The sequence below is a fragment of the Caloenas nicobarica genome, chromosome Z (assembly GCF_036013445.1).
Source record: "Caloenas nicobarica isolate bCalNic1 chromosome Z, bCalNic1.hap1, whole genome shotgun sequence".
Lineage (NCBI taxonomy): Eukaryota > Metazoa > Chordata > Aves > Columbiformes > Columbidae > Caloenas > Caloenas nicobarica.
The window spans coordinates 94,594,271-94,615,212 of NC_088284.1; the positions used below are offsets into that span (position 1 = coordinate 94,594,271).

At 36.8% G+C, this 20,942-nt stretch overlaps 1 protein-coding gene across 1 annotated transcript; it reads left to right on the plus strand.

Moving 5' to 3' along the window:
* Nucleotides 1-4,269: 4,269 nt before the first annotated feature.
* SSX2IP (SSX family member 2 interacting protein) lies at nucleotides 4,270-19,936 on the plus strand. Its single transcript, XM_065657261.1, has 13 exons — nucleotides 4,270-4,312; nucleotides 5,126-5,292; nucleotides 5,548-5,748; nucleotides 7,501-7,611; nucleotides 8,871-9,006; nucleotides 10,589-10,664; nucleotides 10,742-10,913; nucleotides 12,744-12,894; nucleotides 14,410-14,546; nucleotides 14,979-15,152; nucleotides 17,402-17,513; nucleotides 19,521-19,638; nucleotides 19,855-19,936. The coding sequence occupies exons 1-13, from the start codon at nucleotides 4,270-4,272 to the stop codon at nucleotides 19,934-19,936; spliced, it is 1,680 nt and encodes a 559-aa protein (XP_065513333.1).
* The last annotated feature ends 1,006 nt before the right edge of the window (nucleotides 19,937-20,942 follow it).

The window sequence follows — 20,942 nt, forward strand, 5'->3', positions numbered from 1 at the left end:
GGTATTTGTGGAACTACTCCTGTACTCTGTTTTTTGTCAAAAAACTCCCCAGATGCCTTGCTAAGAATCAAGTTCTGGTATGTTATTACCATCATAGCATGCCATGTGGGTTTTTTATTTGTTTTTGTACTTCACTTGTTCCAACAAGCACTTGAATGCCTTGATTCGATTACTGCTTCCTTGGTGTTAGTCAAGGTCTCTGTGATTTTAGTGTGAGTATTTTGGGAACGGGTGTGTGTGTGTTTAGGGTTTTTTGTTTGATTGTGTTTTAAACTCATTCTTGCAGTGAGATGGCTCTGCCATTATGTTCAAACATTTGAAACTGGGTATCATGGGCTCATTTTTTTTTTTTTTGACAGTCCACCTCGGCCTTGTACACTCCAGGAATTACTTGCTTGGGAGAGAAAGTGACTCTGACAATTAGAAGAATCAAATCTATTATAGCAAGTGCTGGGTCATGGCAGGTTTTGGGCAAGTCCTCAACTAACTGCAACAAATCCCTATGTACAGAAAATGGGCACAGAAGGAAAATTATTAAGTAGTTACAGCTGTTTTGGCTGTTCAGTGGTTCTTTTCCTACCTGCAGTCAGTCAGATTTTTTACTTTAGTATTAGATGTTGGGGAACAGCAAAACTTGATTTACTTTATTTTTTCCCATACTGCATATTCTCCCAACGAGGATTTGAGGAGGAGGGGTGGGGAAGAGGGGAACCACTGCAAAACCTCCTTACTACTTTTGTTTGGTTAAAGTCTTTCTGTGTTGTAAATAACTAGGATAACTTAGGGACATCCCTCAATTACTTTTCTTATGTATTTTATTATTCTTCCATAATAAAATAGTGCTTCAGAGTTAACATTTTCCTCCTCTATCTATGTGAACGTGTTCACTGGTATGTTATGGTGGTTAAAGAGAACATTGTAGTGTACTAAAGGTGACTAGTTCCTTCTGAATATAGTGTATCTAGGTTAATTTTACATCCACGTGGTCTTCCTCAGGAATGCTCATCTTTAGCTCTTGCATGCTTCAGGGAGGCTATTTTGAGCTGTGTTGCTCCAGAGCAACTGCCTAGGCTTGGAAGGAAATCTATCTGATGGATCTCAATCCCTAGGTAGCTTTAGAAGTCGTGGCTGAGGTCTGGAACTGCAGTAGAAGCCACGTGCAACTGATGAGATGATCTCAGCATGGCACTAAAGGCTTGGAGCATTCCCTTGTGCAGCTGACATGGGATTGTCTCGTTCTGCACATCTCAGTTTAATTCTAAATACAGCCTGTAAAGACAATTCAAGTACAAAATGCTGGCCACTCTCTGAAATGATTACTGGTTCGAAGCTATTGCCCTTGTTTGATGATATGTAACTTAAGATCCTTTGGGGTAGTGGTTTAACAGTTGGAGGAAGCTTTTGAGTTTGCTTTCCAAATCTTCAAATTGCTGAGGGTGTTGTTTAATCTGATGTGTTAAACAGTGTGCAGTGTACTGCAGGTGGGCTTTTCAAGACAAAAGGCTCTAGAGCCCTCAGGGTTGATTAATGTGCTAATAATATAGTTGTATTATCTGGAAATTATTATACTGCCTATGTGTTGTAGCTTTCTTTGTCTTCACTAGACATCCTTCTGAGCCTGAGTTTGTGTGTCAATTTTCTTTGTGCCCTCTTGATGGTGTACTTGAAAACAGTGGGTCACTGGAGGGTAGTCTTGGTAAAGCACCTACATGGAATGGATCTGTGTGCGGCTTGCAGGGCTAAACTTTGGAGAATTGTTGCGTTCCCATGCCTGGACTAGTCCTGTAACTGCTTCCAGTCAAACATTGTGCGGGCTGATAGATGGTGGGTCAGAATAGTATTGTCAGTGTAGAGAGACCTGTGGGCTGGCAATACTGTACCTTGAGGGAATTTAGGTGATAAGATCTCCTAATGGGTGTGCAGCCTCTTAAAGAATAAAAGCCAGTCTGTTTGAAAGTAAGGGCATATCTGAAATGTGAGTGGTATTTTTGCAGACTTTTCAACAGTCCTTAATGGAATTTGTGTGTCTTGAGTTTCTTAACAATCTTTTGAAATACCTTATTAGAATGTAGGATTGCGATGCCAGTAATGAGAACACACTTGTAGCTTAGTTTGCCTTTTTTCCCTTACATTTGCAGGCGTCTCTATCTGATGGATCCAACAGAAATGAAATGTGCGTGTAAGAAATGTGTCCTCTTAATCTTTAGCTTGACTTTGAATTCCATTTTTAAAAGCACAGTTGTTTTGGATGAGTAAAAAAAATTATACCTTGCAGATTTCTGCTATGAAGTCAGTTCTTGTCTTTAGAATCTGAACCTTCACTTTGTTAGTTTCTGGACATCTTGGTTTTACAGGGGAAAAAAAATAAATAAATGAATATGTCCAGAGAAAAACCCACTTCTTGAACAAGAACAGCCACTAGATTGTTGCATTGACTGTGTTTTGTTGCTGCCTTACTGTATGTTCTGATATGTAATTTAGTAGTTCCTGCAACCTTTCAGCTCATCTGAGGAATAACTGTTTACCTTTTTCCCAAGCAAGTTTATGAACCTGGAGAAATATTCATCCAGCTGCATATTTTATTTTCTTAGTGCTGAGCATGTGGCTGTGCACCATTATGGTATCTTTAAAAACTTGGTGTTACTTTGGGCACTGTGTTCTGCGCTTTGAAATGTAGATAAGGATTCTAATCCGTGTTCTCAAGAGACCTTATGGATAACAGAGCACACTTTTTTCTTTTCCTTGATTCTCTTATTTTTTTCCCCAAGTTACAGCCTTAGCCACAGTGATAAAAATACAATGTTGCAGTGCCAGAAATTCTGAAGTTGCTTATCCAGAGTGTGTTTATTGGAACGCTAGCAGCAGGGGCTAGGGGAAAACATCCCTGTACTCTAAAAGTCTACAGAGTCCATCTAAAACTGGCTTGAGATTTTTGTTCTAAAGTGTTAATTGGAAAAAGGGAGCCTTCTTTCATGTCAGGTGGAAAGTTTGTTTCCCTGAAGTGTTATTGTTTACATAACAGCTGATGGGTTGCTCTGTCCAAATCCAAAACGTCTGAGCTGGATTTTAAGTCTCCAGCAGTGCGGTAACTCTAATGCTATTATGTGCCCTCTTACTGGATGGTGGAGGTGGGGTGAAGGGACAGTCGATGTGTTCTTTCTTACAAGTGTGTGGAATTTTTTTTTTCTCTCATTTCCAAAAGGCCAGAGCTGTACTGAGTGGCTGTGCCAATGGGGTAAGGCTGCTTCTCCTATTTGCTTTCTTCAACAATTTTGGAGATTCTGCAGATAAGCAAGAAACTTGCCAGGCAAAGGCAGTATAACTAAATGTATAGATTAAAGTTAAATGGTTAAATATTTGTTAGAATTTTTCTCTCTGCCAATACATCTTCTGTAGTGCCTTTATCTTTCTCTTTAAGTAATAATCCAAGTCAGACAGATTTATGTTAAAACTTCATGTAAGTTTATCTTTTGACCTCATTAATGTTTATAAATATATAAAGGGTGAGTGCAACGAGGATGGAGCCAGGTTCTTCTCAGTGACAACCAATGATAGGACAAGGGGTAATGGGTTCAAGCTGGAACACAAGAGGATCCGCTTAAATTTGAGAAGAAACTTCTTCTCAGTGAGGGTGACGGAACACTGGAACAGGCTGCCCAGGGAGGTTGTGGAGTCTCCTTCTCTGGGGACATTCAGAACCCGCCTGGACGCCTTCCTGTGTAACCTCACCTAGGTGTTCCTGCTCCGGCAGGGGGATTGGACTAGATGATCTTTTGAGGTCCCTTCCAATCCCTAACATTCTGTGATTCTGTGATTAATAAAATTTGTTACTGGTTATGTCAGGAAAATATTCAGCATTTGGCTTGCTGTGTTTTCTGTGCTGTATATCAGCAAAAACAACTGAGTTATCTACAGTGTCTTTATTTTCATGTGTGGATGGCATTTTAGCTTTAGTTAATGGTTTACAAGACTTAGTGAAGTTTAAGGGTACCTAAATACAGATAGATGCGTCATTTTTACAGCGTAATAGTTGCTGCACTTACTGTGTTCCAAATGCTATGTAAAGAAGTAGGAAAATTTTGTGTGGCTGCAGTCCAATAGTCACTCTCCTATGCCCACTTTAATCTTCTGGCTATACTAGCTGCTATTGTTAATCTGAAATGCTCTTGCTATTTTAGGAGATGCCTACGTAACGTACATTGCCAGCAATTGTACTAAATACTTCACTGCTGAACCAGTTGCTCAGGTACCCTGCCTGTCTTTGTTGCTATGGGAGACTGGAAGGCTATTACTGTGCCAGTGCTGTCATCAGGTAAACTGGTAATATTTTGAATTTAGTGGATTTGCTAACTTTGCCAGTGATGTTATAGCTGCTGAAGAGAGAGAGTTTGGAGTTTTGTGTGTGACATACTTGACTAATTCAGCAGAATGTTAAATAATGTGTAATACATACAGTGCTTTGTTTTGGATTGAGTCCTTACCGAAATGCTGTGGTAAAATTCGGTCCTTTCACACACGTCTTAGAACCTTTTTATATTTATATTTATATCTATCTATCTATCTATATATCTATATCTATATATATATATATATCTCGGTCACACTCTTTTTAATCACACCTTTTGAGATCTCTTCTGTTTTCAGATGTTTCTTTACTTGTTCTAAATTTAATTGCCTCATAAATTGATTACAAATCTAATAAAGGAGTAAATATTTTCTTGCCTGCTTCTACTTAGTGGAAGAGTAAATTACAGCATACACTCAGTGCGAATAAGGATATTGTACTTTCTATTAAATTTTCACTAAATGCAGAGTTTTTGCACCTGTGGGAGAAAAAAATATTGTTTTATAGCAAGCCAATTAGAAAGAAAGATTGGGTGTTTGTTTTCTTGGTGGAGGAGTAAAATTTGAGAGCTATAATACCTTAAAATGTTATTGAGTCTTTAAATCCTCGGCGGAAGTTCATCTGCTTTTTTTTTTCTTCATTGCAAATTATTTAATATATGATGTTCTAGGCTTGTAGATTTCTGTAAATAATAATTTGAATAGTTGGACTTGAATTTTTTTTTGGTCTGTCCCCTAAACTATTAGCACTAACTTGTTTCTTAATGTTTTTAAATTTTAGATAGCAAAAATATTTTTCAATATACCTCAGCAAAAAAGGTATCTCCCTCAAGCATGAACTCACAAGTGCTACGCTTGCCACTGCCTTCATCCAAAAGCACGCATGGCTTTTTCAGTGCCTTCTGCACAGAAGAGAATATTGAACAGAGTGTATCCTATCTCGACAGGGTAAGCCAGATTGTGTTTATTGGAGATTGTGTGAAGGTGACATTAAATCAATTGTGATAGTAAAGATTCCCTGGGTTAAAAAGGCTTCTTTCTCAGTGCTCAGAAGCCTGAGTTGGTAGGGAATAAGATTCCGCCTCCCTCCCAATGCTCTTTTGTATAGGATTTCACCCAATATTGTTTTCCTCTTTCGGAGAATTGTGAGACATTGATCCAGTTATTATTCCTACTCCCCCCCCACCCCTTGTCTTTTACCAGGAACTGACAACATTGGGCTTTCCTTCTATTTATGCGGAGTCTAAAGGAAAAGAATTAAATTTAATATCTATCATAAATTGCATGAATGAATTGCTTGTACTGCAGCACAAGAACCTTCGAGCTCAGGAAGAAGTAGAAATACAGCATCTGAAACTGGGTAGTGATATGGAACACTTACAGAACTGTTATGCTAAATTAAAGGTAAAACCCTAAGATAATTCCACTAATATTATACAGCGCTTATGTTTAACAGATACTGTACATTCTTAACAGTGAGTGGGTTTTTCTGTTTGTTTTTCTCCACGGTACTAATCTACAATTGTATTTTTACGTACATTTTGGGGTTTTTAAGTATTTTTCTAGTTGAAAATTCCGTAAGGTAAACAAAATATGAATTGATGAGAGAACTGAAAACTTACTGAGAATTATGGCCTCCTTAATCAAGGAAGAGGGAAGACTGTTTGGATTGGAAGTGTTAATGCATGCTGTGGGTGAAAATATTAAAGACTACAGTTGATATCATTTAGTATTCCTTAAAAGGGTACGTCCACCTCTAAAAGATAAATTCCCAATATAATTGTAACCAGTGAAAGTGTAGGTGGCATTTCTGGTGTGTGTCACAGGGTTGTTATCAGTCTGTCTTCATATCTGTAGCTTTTTCCATGTATTTGTTGTTGGGTTCTTTGGATAGCCAACTACAAAGTTTCTTTGTAAGAATTGCTCAGAAGCTGTTGTCAAAACTGAAGTTACTAAGCTTCACTTTATCACAGGATAAATACATGCCCAAGGCCAGTCACTGTGGAGTAGCCGCAGCCTATGCTACATCTTGCTACTTGTATGTGCAGTCATATTAGAGTGTATTTTCCTTGATTCTGTCAAGAAAAAGAAAATACTTCTATGCATGTTTTGTGGCTTTTTAGGCTTGCTTTTCACTAGGGCTAGGCAGCACCATCCCCTTGACATATACTGCTATAGATTCTCAAAATCATAGTAGTTCTGCTGAGATTGGTCATTTATGTAGAAACACTTTGATGTGACATGAAAAAAATCATGTGTATCTGTGCTTATTTTTGTACAAACACTAGCTAATGTTAGGTTCCAGAATGCTGCAGTTACTTTCCCTAGACAAATGGCTTTGAGGTGAAGGAGGGGAAGAACTTGTTAGTACTCCTTCAATGCCTGGGCATTTAACTTAGCTGTCACCTTGTAAGGTTTCTCATGCAAATTCTTTCAGATACCATGCAGATACCTCTTGATTTCCACTACAGGTGTTACCTGTATTCTGATGTGGTTTGCTTAGAAGTTCTTGTTGTTTAAGTATCTCTGCACATTTGTAGCTCACTACAAATACAAAGAAAAAGAGCTTGTATATAGTGTTTAGCTCTGTCATTTAAGTTTCCAATTTCAGGTTTGTTTGAGTCTCATGTTTGTAGAAAAACTTCTGAAATGCTAGTTTTGCGTAATCTGTTGTAATGAGATCATCTGTCTAGCCTTACTCTCTGTGAAATGTCCCATTTGCTTTGCTGTGGTCACAGTCTGCGTATCTGTGTTAATTGTTCCCTTGATTATTTAACAGAAGCATTTTAGTAATACTGTAGTCCCAAATTCTTACAGGTGGCTTAGTATCTGTCTCACTGTCACGATATAGATATGATTACAGAATCCTGCTGTAATGAGAAAGTAATAACTGTATAAGATAGCATCTGTCAAATACCAAGCTAAATTTTTGTTTCTTGTGAGTAGCACTATTTCTTGTACTGGAGAATCATACTTCTTGCTCCAGAAAACAGAGCTAACTTGTCATTCAGAATGCAAGATCATCCCCAAAACATCAGAGGTCAAAAATATAGGCGAACTTAAGTGAAGTGGTTTGGCAGTTTGGTTTAGGTGTTTTGTCTTTTCATCCTTTGCTATTAATTCTTATTGATAATGAACTATCAACACTTTTTCTAGGAACAGTTGGAATTATCTAAAAGGGAAATAGTTGGACTTCAGGAAAGAGACAGACAACTGCAAAGCAAGAACAGAAATTTGCACCAGTTACTTAAAAATGAAAAGGATGAAGTGAGTTGTCTTGTACATTAACACAAGTCATTACATAGATATTCAATAATATGACTTTTTGCAAGGAGTTTCCTAATTGTTAACTTGGAATACTTTTTTGTTGGTAAATGTTGTTCTTCACCGAAGTGAAATTGGCATGTTACATATGGATAAAGAGATTCTGTAAGGGATAGGTCCAAGTTATAACAATGACAGAGAGTGCTGCAGAAATGCACATGTGCGGTTTTCTGAGGCTTTCTATAGGTTTCAGCATAACTTTATCTTAGAATGTTTAAAAATATAAAAAAATAGGAGATGTCAACAGGATTCAGTCACATCCTCAAACATACATGTATAGGAGCTTTTGTTTGGGTGGGGTTTTTTTGTTGGTGGTTTTGGTTTATTATAACGTAGAGGAGAGCAAAACACCAAAGAGAAGGGAGGTAGGGGGAGCCCAGCCCAAAAGCAGAATCTCATTAAACTGGGGAGTCTTGGAAGAACCAAGATCAGAAAACACTTTGAAATACAAGACACTGTTTAGTTTGGTATTTGTTTCCAGTGTGCTCTTCCCCCTGCTCCCCGTACTTTACATGGCTCTGAAGTTTCTGTGAGTGTTCTCTGCATTCATAAACATTCATACTGTTAGCAATCACAGTACTATCTGTATATAGTGAACATCAGAAAGTTCCAGCTTAAAATATTTAATGTACTATATGTTTGCAAGGTTAAAAGTGAGGATTCAAAAAAAACCCCCACACTGGTATTGAGAGTACAGGCCAAGAATGCTTTATGATATGTTTTAATGGTATTTTAGACTAAATGGGATAGACTGTCTTCCAGCATTCTGCTGCCCCAAAGAAAAGCTTATTTTTTTTTAGTGTGAACTTTATAAACATACTTTAAAGCTAAACTAGATCCTGAACATTAATTACGGAAACTAAAAGCATGTCTTTCTCTGCTCTGTTCAATAAAGGTGTTAAAGAAGATTACATGAATTGGCAGAACATTAGTTCAGTTGTATTTCAGAGGAGATATAGTATTATAATATGTTGCTTATGTTGTTGGTTTCTGCAGAAAAGAAACTAAATTCCCTGAGATAAATCTGAGGTCAGAGTCCATGGGCTGGGAGTGTTCTCCTGATTCCTCTTGTCACTTCCTTTCACTAGAAATACAGTTTAATAGAAGCATCATTTTGCTTCATGTATTTGTTTTAGTTTTCTGAATAAGTATCTGTTTATACTTTAGTTGAAAAAATACAGGTTTTGTGGGGTTGCTTTTAGGTACAGAAGTTACAGAATATAATTTCAAGTAGAGCTACACAGTACAATCATGATATGAAGAGGAAAGAGAGAGAATATAACAAATTAAAGGAACGCTTGCATCAGTTAGTGATGAACAAAAAGGACAAAAAGATAGGTAAGTACCTCTGAATTTTACTACAGCAAAATAGCATATTCTCTATGTTAAAAATCTTTTGATTCTGGGTATCTTTAAAGTCGATGTTGTCCCCCTCTTGTAGATTTTTTGAGATGTTAAAATCTTACATAAAAGATAAAATATTTCACATCAGCTGACTATGAAAGACTAATAAACTTGTATATTGTGTTCCATAAGATTGTTTACGAAGCACAAACCAAGATGGAGATATTTGCAAAATAAGTTTTTTACTAGGGAGAATTATGTGGAATTATTTCCTAAGCTAGAGAATTGTCTCCACTACTTTCTTGCTACTGCTACCATCAGAAGACTTCGGACAGTGTCACAAACACTGTATTATGCCCACCAGTTACAATCGGGAAGGAACACTGCATGAGCTTTTTTCCCTTTGAGGTACCACAGTCTACTCGTGATAACAATGAGAAATTTGAAGGAAGGTAACGTAAGATAGACATAGCATCTAGTGCTATGTGAAATGAAGAGAAAGGAAATCTCCTTTATCATATGTTGTGCTGCCCAAAAATTGTGTTTAAGGTATTCCTCTGTGCTATTTAGCATGAGTGTAGTTTTTTGTGGTCTGTTGCTGAAAACGGGTATCAGCGTTATGTAATTGATAAAAATATTTGCACCTTCTGGTTCATGTGTCTAGCCTTAGAGTATTTATATAATTTTTCTCCAGTGGAACGGAAGTCCTGCTCCTCCTCTCTTATCCCTCCTGACAACTCTGAAACACTCAGCTATTTGCCAACTGTAGCGCATGTTTTATTTCAGTAAGCTGATTTAGTTCACTAAACTAGAAGGCAACTATTCCTGTTGTTGCCAGGTTGGTTTTCTGCTGATTTAGTTTTCTGAAAGTGCTTGTGGGTAGGCTAAACCAGGTTAGGACACTATTTTGGCTACACTGAGTCTTTAGGTATCAGCTCGGTAATCTCTAGAAGCCTCACCCTGAGGTCAGCAAAACTTACTTGTGGCATGTTCTTGACTCCAGGTGGCTAATACTAGTTCAAGTATCAGGGAGGTCGAAATAACAGGCTCTTTTAATCTAGCTACTGTTTGCTTGATAGCTAACTAGAATTGAACTTGGACCACTAATCTGTAGTGATGTGTTGTTTTGGGGTCTTTGTTTTGTTATTTGTTTTATTCAAATGTAGACAGACAAGTTTCTTTGTTTTGAGAAACACCTTGTGAAACATCAAGAAGTTGCTTACTTTAAACTGGAGATAAAACTGGTGGTATTGCCAGAAGAGAGGCTAGAATCGATACTCCATTGATATAAAGGCTGAAATAGGGATGAATGTGCCGGTAAGAAATGCATAAAAAGATGAAAGGATGAGAATACATCCCTCTGAATTTACAAACACCAAAACTGTCGTCTTTCCTTGATTATTTTAGTATTACTTCGTTAAGCAGGGCAATGCAGTTTCATATGGATCTGAAGATTGAGGGAGATATTTGGGTAATGTGGTCTCTAAATGTTGCATTTACATGTAGTTTTTTGTCATCTGAATATTTATATATTTGCATGTTGTTTCACACTTTAAAATATCCTTTTCATTTGTAGCAATGGAAGTTCTAAATTATGTTGGTAGAGCTGATGGGAAGAGAGGTGCATGGAGGACTGATAAGACAGAAGCCAGGTAGTTGTCTTAGAACAACATTAATTGAAGCATATATTATGGCTTTTATGTTGTTACTGTAAGATTTCTTCTTCCAGAAATGAAGAAGAAATGTACAAAGTTCTGTTAAGTGATTACGAACAACGCCAAAAACAGCTTTTAGTGGAAAATGCTGAGCTGAAAAAAGTTCTTCAGCAAATGAAGAAAGAGATTATTTCACTTCTCCCACCACAGAAACAGAAACCTAAAGAAAGGTCTGAAGATGGGCCAGTAAGTATTCTTCAATTTGAATTAAATCTGTTGTAGCTTGGTATAGTGCTGGAGTAATTAGATCATTAAGAAAGAAAAAAGGTAAACTTGTTGTGGCACTTGCAGTGGATTGCACATCTGTACTTGAAATCCATCAGTGTTTCAATGTTCTACTGTCTGTAAAGAATACCCAGTGTATTCTTCCCAGTCAGTCAATGGAAAGCTTGAAAGTACACTTTGAATTTTAAATGCAGTAGGTACCTATATTTTGGATTTTGTCCACCTCCCATATGAAGATGTGATGCTAGCTTTCAAGGTGCTTATGCAGAGAAACCAAGTTTCCCACAGGATCCATGGGAGTGGAGGAAATGTAATTATGGTGCATTCCTATAGTACATGGATTAGAGTAGCTGTTAGTTCCTTTTGCAGAGCTGCTGGTATGTTAAAGGAAAATGTTTGATTTCCAAGTAAAATTATTTATGGGGTCTTTTTGTTTGTTTCCAGGCTTTAAGTATTTATTTGTTTATACAGGATACTCTACTTTTATGGAACAGTACACTGCACATTCATTGTTTATCAGAGTTTGCTTATTCCTTTTGCTGATTACTTGCTAGAAGTTGCAGTTCTGTTTTGATGTCAGTGTGATGTAGGGAATAGTCTAGAAGGTTAACTGATCTGTCTTGTAGCAATAAGAGACAGTATCTCTGAGCATAAGAAAGAGTTGAAATACAGGAAGAGATTTTTAGAAGGAAACATACACCTTGGAGCGTGGCAGCTAGTGATGTGGTCGCATCATTTACATCATTTATCGTTTTGCTTCACATTGCAAAATAACAGCCGTGAAAACAGCCTGACTGTCCTATAATAGCAATGCTATCCACAGGCCTGCTCCAGGCTGGGTTTTCTTTGTGGTGGCATATATAAATATAGGTAGAGGAATAAGATGATGTTTCTTTATGAAGTGACATAAAACTCTTCAACCAACAAAAAAAACCTTCCCCCCCAAAAAAAACCCACCCCAAACAAAACAACTACTTTTTTAAACAAAAAAAGAGCTGTTTTGCTCCTTAAGATCTCCTGTGATCCAGGTTTGAAAGAAAGTGCTTACTGCATATGTAAATTAATTACTTTGCTTTTGAACTTCTTGGTTTTGTACTTCCCATCCCATATTTCTTATCTGCTTGTAGATAAAGAGGATTGTATATGATTTAGATGCTTGAAAAGAGTGGAGTATTCATCCCAGATATTCAAACGGCTATAGCTTTTCAATTTAAATCTACTAAATTGGTCCTGGGCTAGTCTTCTGTTGACTGTTTAGACTTTGTCGTAGCTCTTGGAGATAGCATTCAGGTTTGAAGTCTGAACAGTAGTGTAAAATAGAAGTGAGAGAGGGAGATGCTATTTCCTCTTTAGCTTCAGTGTGTAGTGTAGTTTTATTTTTTTAATAATGGAAAAAAGTAATTTGTACCTGCCTTACTAAATTATCAACAGGATAAAATTGTTGTCTTACATTCCGTTCATGCTGCATAGTGAGTTCTTGGGCAGCTGCTGCTGAAGTTTGACAGCAGAACTCAGTGCTTTGAATCTCTCTAGCTTGAAGATGAGTGAGACTAAATGGGACTTGCTACCTGATGGATGCTCTGTGGTGGGTTCTGGGGACTGCCGGGTCACTTCTGTCAATTCAGCATTATACTGTCAGGGAACTGAACTCCATGACAGTCCAGTTTCCCTGGATGGAAAAATGTCTCCTGTATATAAGGGTTTTCTTTCTCTTCAGGAAATTAAATCTACATGCATATTTAAATAAACAAATACACAGTGGTTTTCGGTGGCTTCTTTGTGCTTCTACAGGTACTGTCAGACCTGGAGGAAGATATTGGAGAGTTAAATAAAGAGAATATGTGGGAGCTGTCTTGTGAAACTGTGCGAGAGCAGCTTACCAACAGCATTAGAAAGCAATGGAGAATGCTGAAAAATCATGTTGAAAAGCTGGATAACCAAGGTGATACTTAACTGTATTACAAGTACATATAACATGCTACTGATAACTCCATTTGGTATTGTGCTCTTAGGATTTACTTTACTTACTGTCTAAGCTAAAATGGGAGGAATTGTGACCTGGTAGACTTTTTAAAAGGGCTTGTGACTGGCATTTTTCTGTGTGAGTTTTAATTGTAGGTAGTAAGAGAAGCAATTGCATACCAAGGCCGCTATCATGAGAAAGGGCATGATTATAGTTTGACACAGTAAACAACAACTTTCTGAAGAAATAACTTTATTTTGAAAGGACAGGCCTGGTAGTAGTGTGTGTTGCCTTTCCCCGCCTCTTTGAGATTTCCAAGTAATGCAGGTATATCAATTTGAAGTAAATAGATGGAAAATACGTAAATTCTTCTCAGGAGTCTAGGCTTGCCACATCCATACCTCTGAGGCTGCTTGTGGCATTCTAAAACGAACTGGCTGATGGTATGTTGGACTCTCCTCATTTCCAGCTGTTAAACAGCGTTAAAAGATGGCTAAAAATATATAAAATTCTTTCCTAGTATTATTTTCCCATGCAAGCAAATGCTGCTGCTACCACAGGGAAGTTTGCAGTCAAGAATAAGACTGAGAAGGTCACACATGCAATTGCAAATAAAGGAGCAGATGGTCTGTGAGAATATGTTTGTACCATAGAAAGGATTTTAAGAACACTCGTTCTGAATAATACTTGATTTGGTATAAGTAACTGAAGAAATGGTTATAAGCATCAGGAAAAATTCTGTTTTCTTGGAGTCACCTTTTTCTCTCTCTTTTTGTGGGTTTTTTGGGTTTTTTTATTTTGTTTTGTTTATAGAGATGGCCATAGTCTAGTCCTTTATGAGGCAATGTTCAAAAATTGGCATCAGGGCATCAAAACTTGGTTCATTACAATCACTGTGATAGCTATGCATGAAATTAAATAAAGCAATATGTAATTATACAAAAGAAATTTTGTTCCTCTCTAATTAGTTCCCTTACTGGAATGAAAATATGCACACAATGTTTGTTAGCTCCATTTCTCCTTCACAGGACTTGAACAAAAAGGCTTTCTTTTTATATCTGTGATAAATATAGTTACTGTCATATTCTTATGAACACACAAGCCCTTCAAAAATGAGCTCTGAAGAACAGGCTAACAGCATGTTAGTGAAAGGAAGTCTTCAGTTGTCTTGATTTTTCTTTTAAATAGCTGCTGAAACAAGTGGGGATTTTTTTTTGTGTGGCACTTTTATTGCAGTGCAGATGCTTGCTTTACTTTAGGGAATGTGAAACAGCTATTGTTTTCATCGCTTTTTTTTTAAACTGGATTTTGTGCATAATTACATGTGTAGCACCAGTTTGAGATCTCTTGTCTGTGATAGAGGTGCTTGTGAATACACTGTGTATCTGTCTTTCAGGATGAAATAAATACAGTCTAAAACCTTTTGCTATTACTATGAGTTGCCGATGGGAGGGATTTTATTTTGGTTTTAAGTAGCTTTTTTTCCCTTCCTAGTGTCACGTGTACGTTCGGGAGCTCTGAATGAAAAAGATGTCATTTCAAGGGAAGACCATGAGCTGGAAACTGAAAAGCTAGAGTTAGAGATTCAGCAATGTAAAGAAATGATCAGAACTCAGCAACAGCTCTTACAGGTAGTAGGCTTTAATTTTTCTTATTTTTCTCAACTGAATCTAAGCTTTCTGTTTCTTAATGTGCCACTTCTCTCACCTCTGAGCCTTTCTCCATTCTTCGATAATGCTTTTTAAATAAGATATATTTAATGTTTGGTCTGAGTATAGGTGTGCTAGTGGATTGGTTAGTATCTTCATGAATTTCTAATCCTGGTAGGAATAATTTTGAAGGATAAACAAAGGTGAGGAAGACTGAGGTCACCTGCCTGAACAGGGACATTTTGCTTGCCATTTGAAATTCTGGCCCTACCAGCCACCAGCTTCATACTTAGTACCTTGTTTCTATAGTAAACTTCAACCATTTTCTGATAAAACTGCACCTGTGGAAATATTGGACCTCTTAACAGTCACTCCCAAATTAATGTTTGTGTTTTTGTTGCTTTGTATCTGCAGCAGCAGCTTATGTCTCCATGCGATGATGACACCACTCTGATACTACAGGACTGCTATTTGTTGGAAGAAAGAGAGCGTCTTCAGGAGGAATGGAGACTATTTCGAGAACAAAAAAAGAATTTTGAGAAGGAGCGAAGAAGTTTTACAGAAGCTGCTATTAGATTAGGACTGGAGGTATTAGAAAAGGGAACTCCTATGGAAGATAAGTTACTGATTGTAACCATTGCAGCCATCCAACAATATCTGTTTGCTAACATCTGTAGAGCAAGATCTTTCCCATAGCATATAAAACATGTCTTTGGTTATTGTAGGTCATTCTGTTGGCATTTAAAAAAAACAAGGGTTTTTTGTGTGTATTGGAAAATACAGGTGCTGCCACTGGAATGACCCTTTTTTGTTTCAGCATTTGAAATATTTAAGTACTTCCAAAAATCAGTCCACTTAATCACTAAATCCTTCATTAGATGCTGCTTAATTTTGGTTTCCTACAAAAGCAAGGCCTATGGAAATTTCAGTCAGATTTGGCTGCAGGGTTGAGTTTTCAAAGGTTCAAAGATTCTTAAACTTCTGTGGAAAAACAATGACTATTGCAGAAGTGCAGAGTAATTGCTGCCTTTCCCTTTGTTAGGGTTATTATCTGTTTTATTCTTGTAGTTAAGCTGGCCAGTAACCACACATACTGGAAGGCAGTCAGGGTAGGTAAGTCACTGAATGAGCTCTAGCATGTGTGTCCTTTGGTCTCCCCAATAGTTAGGGCCAAGAACATGAAGGGGCTTACAAGTTTAGCAGGGAAAGGAGGTCATGATGATGTGGTTGTGAAACTGTGGTGGTCCAGATACAACAGGAAAAATAGCCATTGAAGGAAAAAAAAATGGACTTTAAATTGCTCACAGAACTACTTGCTTTGACATGCAGAGGGGGAAGTTAGAGCAGTATGGGATTAAAACTTATAAAACTGGATTCAGTTGGTCAGATGAAAGCAGTACTGTTGTTCACCAAATTTCTCAAGATTAGGACTAGAGGGAACTCGTAGAAACTTGAAATTGTCTAAAACATATCCAAAAAAGGTACATTTTCATACATCAGGTAGTTGACTTTTGGATTTTGCTACCACAGGCGATCTATACCAGCAGGTTCCAAAAGCAGTTGCTTAAGCTCAGGAGCAGCATGTCCACTGATAGATACAAAAAGGGGGGGCAGGGTGGGGCAAGGGGGTGCCTTCCAATATCTCTAATCAAATGACTTTTGGGTATGGGAACCTCCAAGGGTATGCAGTGCAGAGAGCAGCCGGGTTCACATGATCTCATAAATAGCATCTCTTGTGGCCACTGTTGGAGACAGAATACTGAGCTAAACAGACAACTTGTCTGACTCAGACATCTGGGGTTTTTTTTTTGTTCTTGCACTGTAAAATTTATTGTAAAGAACAGAAAATACTTCAGATTTTACTTTAGATACCGGCACAACCGTAGTTAACATGGTGACAAATATTGACTCAGACCACTACATATAGATATGTATTCTTCAACTTTTCATTTAATTATATTTGCATTTTAATGAGTTTGTGAATTTCATGTTGGACCTTGAATTCAGCTTTAAAAGTCTTGAGTGATAATAAATGATGATTGCTTGTCCAGAAAAGTTTAGGACTACATTGCAGCATAAGCACAACTACCCATGCTGCTTTTTGTTAAAGTGCTTCAGTATGACAAGAGAAGCAATGCTGCAAGTTTTGTAGGTACTTGTGGAAATTTGCATTGGAGTTCAGCTTGCTCTATTTTCTACTGACATAGTAGAAATACTTTTATATAATGGAGATGTCCTATTTCACTGATGGGTTTGGGAGATGAAATAGCTTGTTGCTTGATTTCAGAGCCATTGGATCTTTTGGAGGTTCTCTTTTAGCTGTTCTTTTCACTTTCTGTGCTCAGAGTGATTGGAAAATAAAATAACCCCTCTCGTTCTGCCCTGGTTTCAGGCAGAAGTAATCAGTGCTATTTTCAATGCCATTTTTATCTGTTTAGGAGACGGCTCAAGGTTGAGATTTAAGCTGTAATCCTCAGTGGCAGCTGCCCAGAAATGAGGGCTACCTCCAAGAGGTGGTGCTGCCCTGAGGGGGAAGGGGAGCATTGGAGTCAGCGACAGGAGGTTGTGTCACTGGAATGGAGAACAGTGAAAAGAAAGGACTAGTCAAACTTCCGTGAAACAAACCGTGGGGTTTGTCTTGTAAATGAATGCTTCCTTAGCTAATCCTTGTTGGATTGAAAGCTTGCTCACGTGATTTAATTCTTCTGTTAAACTGCTGGCTCTCCTTAATTACATGGACATGTTACTTCTGTTTTCTTAGATAGAATAGCATCAGTTTAATGTGCACTAAGCTTGTTCTTGTCATCCTAAGTGTAAAATGTCATTTCTTTTCCTAGAGAAAGGCATTTGAAGAAGATAGAGGAACGTGGCTGAAGCAACAGTTCTTAAGTATGTCTACTGATTGCAAGCACTCTGAAAATGTGACAGCTCCAAGTGCCTTCCTAGGAAGCAAGTATTTGTTTCAAATTATGTTCTTGTAATGTCTCTTTTCCTCCCTTTCAACTAGAAGATGCAAAAATGAACAAAACTATTAAAACCAAAACTTCCCAAGGCTGATTTTTACCATGTATGCTTCTACCTGTCAAGATAACTGATGATTCAAAATCTCCTTTTAAAAATGGAATCATGATAACTCCCTCCCTAATAATTACTTATATAAAGAATTTATTTTTGTGAAGCGAGCTGGTGAATGTCAAGTACCTGACAGCACAGCTATTAAGAACAGGGAACTTTTAGAATTACTAAATTAAATTAAATGTGAGCGTATAAATTGCCAAGGCTATTGAAGAAATCATGACCTATAGAGATCTGTATAGATTAGAAATAAGTTTTGGAAATAAGAGCATCATAATGTGGCGATGGCAGCATTAATTGAGATAAGGTAGTATTAAACATGCGTACATGTATTCAGTAAAAAAAACCAACACTTAAGAAAAAGAAATAGTGAAAAGAGTGTAACAATGGTGAAAATGAATTTGAGCAATAAACAACTGAATTTTAAGATTCAAACTTTCATAAAGGAGTAATTTCTTCAGAAAAGATAATGAAAATATGGCTGCATGATGTAGTTTGGAATATTGTTTTTATTGAAAGTATTTTTTACTTCATTTCCTGTACTTTTTTTAAATTTCAAGTTGGTAAATTTATTTCCCATCCCCTTGTGCCTGAATATGCATGTGCAGTGTTTTGGTCTTCACCACTGAGTCTACAATACTTTCTAAGGGGTGGGGAGGTGGGGTGGGACAAATAAAAAGGGACTGGGGAGGAAAAAGTAACAACAATCTCTGTTAAATAGGTTCTTGTTGTGGCAGCCAACATTTAAAGCTAAATGTGTGAAACACCTAGCAAGTAAAGATAGCTTGACTTTGTATTCTTGTTAGATAAAGTAAGCCTACCTCATATGTTCGGCATTCTCATTGTTTCTCCTCTGTGCAATTCCTGTAGTGTTGCCGTAAGTGCGAAATGGAATGGTCTTCCACAGTAGGAAGACTTTTAGGAACAGAATTGAGATTGTTTGGCTGTTGCTCATAAAAGATAACTTGATTTAGTGATCTGTGAGCAACTTGAGATCTGTTTAAAATTCCTTGTACACTAAAGCTTTTGATTTGTAATTGCCTTTGTTGAAAGACTAGAGTTTCTGGATGTATTTGATGCCATATTTTTTCTTCTGAAGGGCATTCTTCAATCTTGTATATCCTAACCTTAAGCTACTAGATAATAGTAATAAAAACAAAAATGTTTGCCACACAGAGTCATACTCCCTTTGGATATTACTACATAAGTTATCATTAGAATTGTTTTGATGTTAAGTTTTTTCTTTTTCATGAAACTTGTCCAAAAGCTCTTAATTCTGTAGTGCTATGATGAATACTGTAAAATACAAAATAAAATTATTTTTTTCCACTTCATATGAAAGTTTTGAAATCTAAATATGAGGAAGAGCTAATGGGGATTGATCTAGTCCTGCCAAGTTTGCCCACGTCTTTCCACTGAGTTTAGTGATGGTTAAGTTCATATAAATGCTAAGGCATCTAACTTATTGCATATTTTTTTTTTTCTGTATTCTGACACGTTTGAGTTCTTGTGTTGGTGTTAATTACTGCATATGCATGCTGGACAAGTTTTTACTTAAGAATTAAAAATGCTTTATCAATTATAAAGCCAGAAACTTTACATGTCAGTGACTAAACTTCAGTATGACTACTTGCAGTGGTGGTTGTGTATGTAAGTGCTTAATTTTCAAATTTAGAATCCTAATTTTAACTTTGTTCAATAGCATTAAATATACTTAGAAAATTTTATCGTGTGTCTATAACAGTAAGATTTACTGGCATGCTGTAAGATGTTTGTGTTGGGTTTTTATTTTTTTTTTAAAGTAGAAGACATTAAGAAGCAAGTCCTTCAAATGTTTTTTTGTTGCACTGTAGTTTAACTGATGGTGTGTGCATCTCTTAGGTTCTGACCAAGATAATCGACTAGCGATATCTACATCTCAAAGAAAACCTCACTGTGTGTTGAGTGTTCCTGTTTCACCAGAACCTTGCCAGATGTCTCAATATATTACACATAACAGGTATCTGAAATGATGGTGCAGATGTTGTATTTTTTTTAATTCAAAACTCTATGTAGAGCAGAGACTAAGCTGTGATAACTTCAGAAAGCCTAATCTAAGGCTTATGATTGATATATATCAATAGCAAAACGTATTAAGCATCATATTATAAAAACAGTGTTGTGTTTCTATCCAAAGCATAATTTATTTGCATTGTAATATTCTCTTTTTTCCCAGTTCTAGTGCTGCATCAAAAACACCTGCTGGAGATAGCAAGCCAAATCAGTGGGTGGAACGTGACAAAGAAGAAACAGAGTAATGCACAAAGTTATGGGAAGACTCCAGAGTTGACACTCTATGTAGAAACTTGCACATAGAATAACTGCCTTAGACTTCCTAGGGTTGCCTGTTGGGTTTTTTGTTAGAGATCTGTTCATAAACTTATTCTAAAGTGAAACAGAATGCTGTGAGTTTGATCATTCTTCTAGAGGATTATGTGGTGACCTGAATTGTGGTGTGTGTGTGTATGTGCGTGCATGTGGCTTTTATTTTTTTTAGACCATTTTTTGCCTCCTTTTTTTGCAACTCTTGAAGATAATTTAAAAATATATAAAAGCTTTGATATTTTTCTAGTAACAGAAGCTCTGATGCTGTGAATGAAGCAATGGTCTGAAAACTTGACTGTAATGAAATATTGGATCCTAATGTTACCTTTCATCACAGGCAGAGATAGCACTTTTAGAAATTGTTTGATTATTGGAAACATTCATTTATGTCTCAAGTCTATCTGGCATTAAAACTTCTTTTGCCTCAACTTGAATGTACAGTATACTGTAGATTTTTAACAAAACAGGTTCTATATTTATTAAGTTGTGTGACTTGAAAATACTTCTTTGATATTTCAGATGACTTAAAGTGCAAAATCTTTATATATTTGTAAATAGAGTGGTTATGCTGAGAAGCCATGAAATGAAACAGATGCATACATAATATTGTTTTACATGGCATTTTAAATTGTTTTATAGTGATACCCAGTTTACAGATACATTAGGACTCTCAATGGTTCATTGAGGAACCAAATTATTTCAAATGTGAACAATAAATGTGTAATTCTATTCTAAGAAACCCTGTTTCTGTGGTTTTTGTGCACTAAACTTTTAAGCTGTCATGGTTGTGGGGCTGTAAATTATGTCAACAAATCTAGTGCTGGTTTTGTATTTTAACTTCTTGTTTTGATTGACTCTAGAATCTGTTTTAGTATAGCCTTTGGGAAATCTGTTCTGTTTATAACATAGGAAAGAGAAGAAACTGGAATTTTTCAAGAA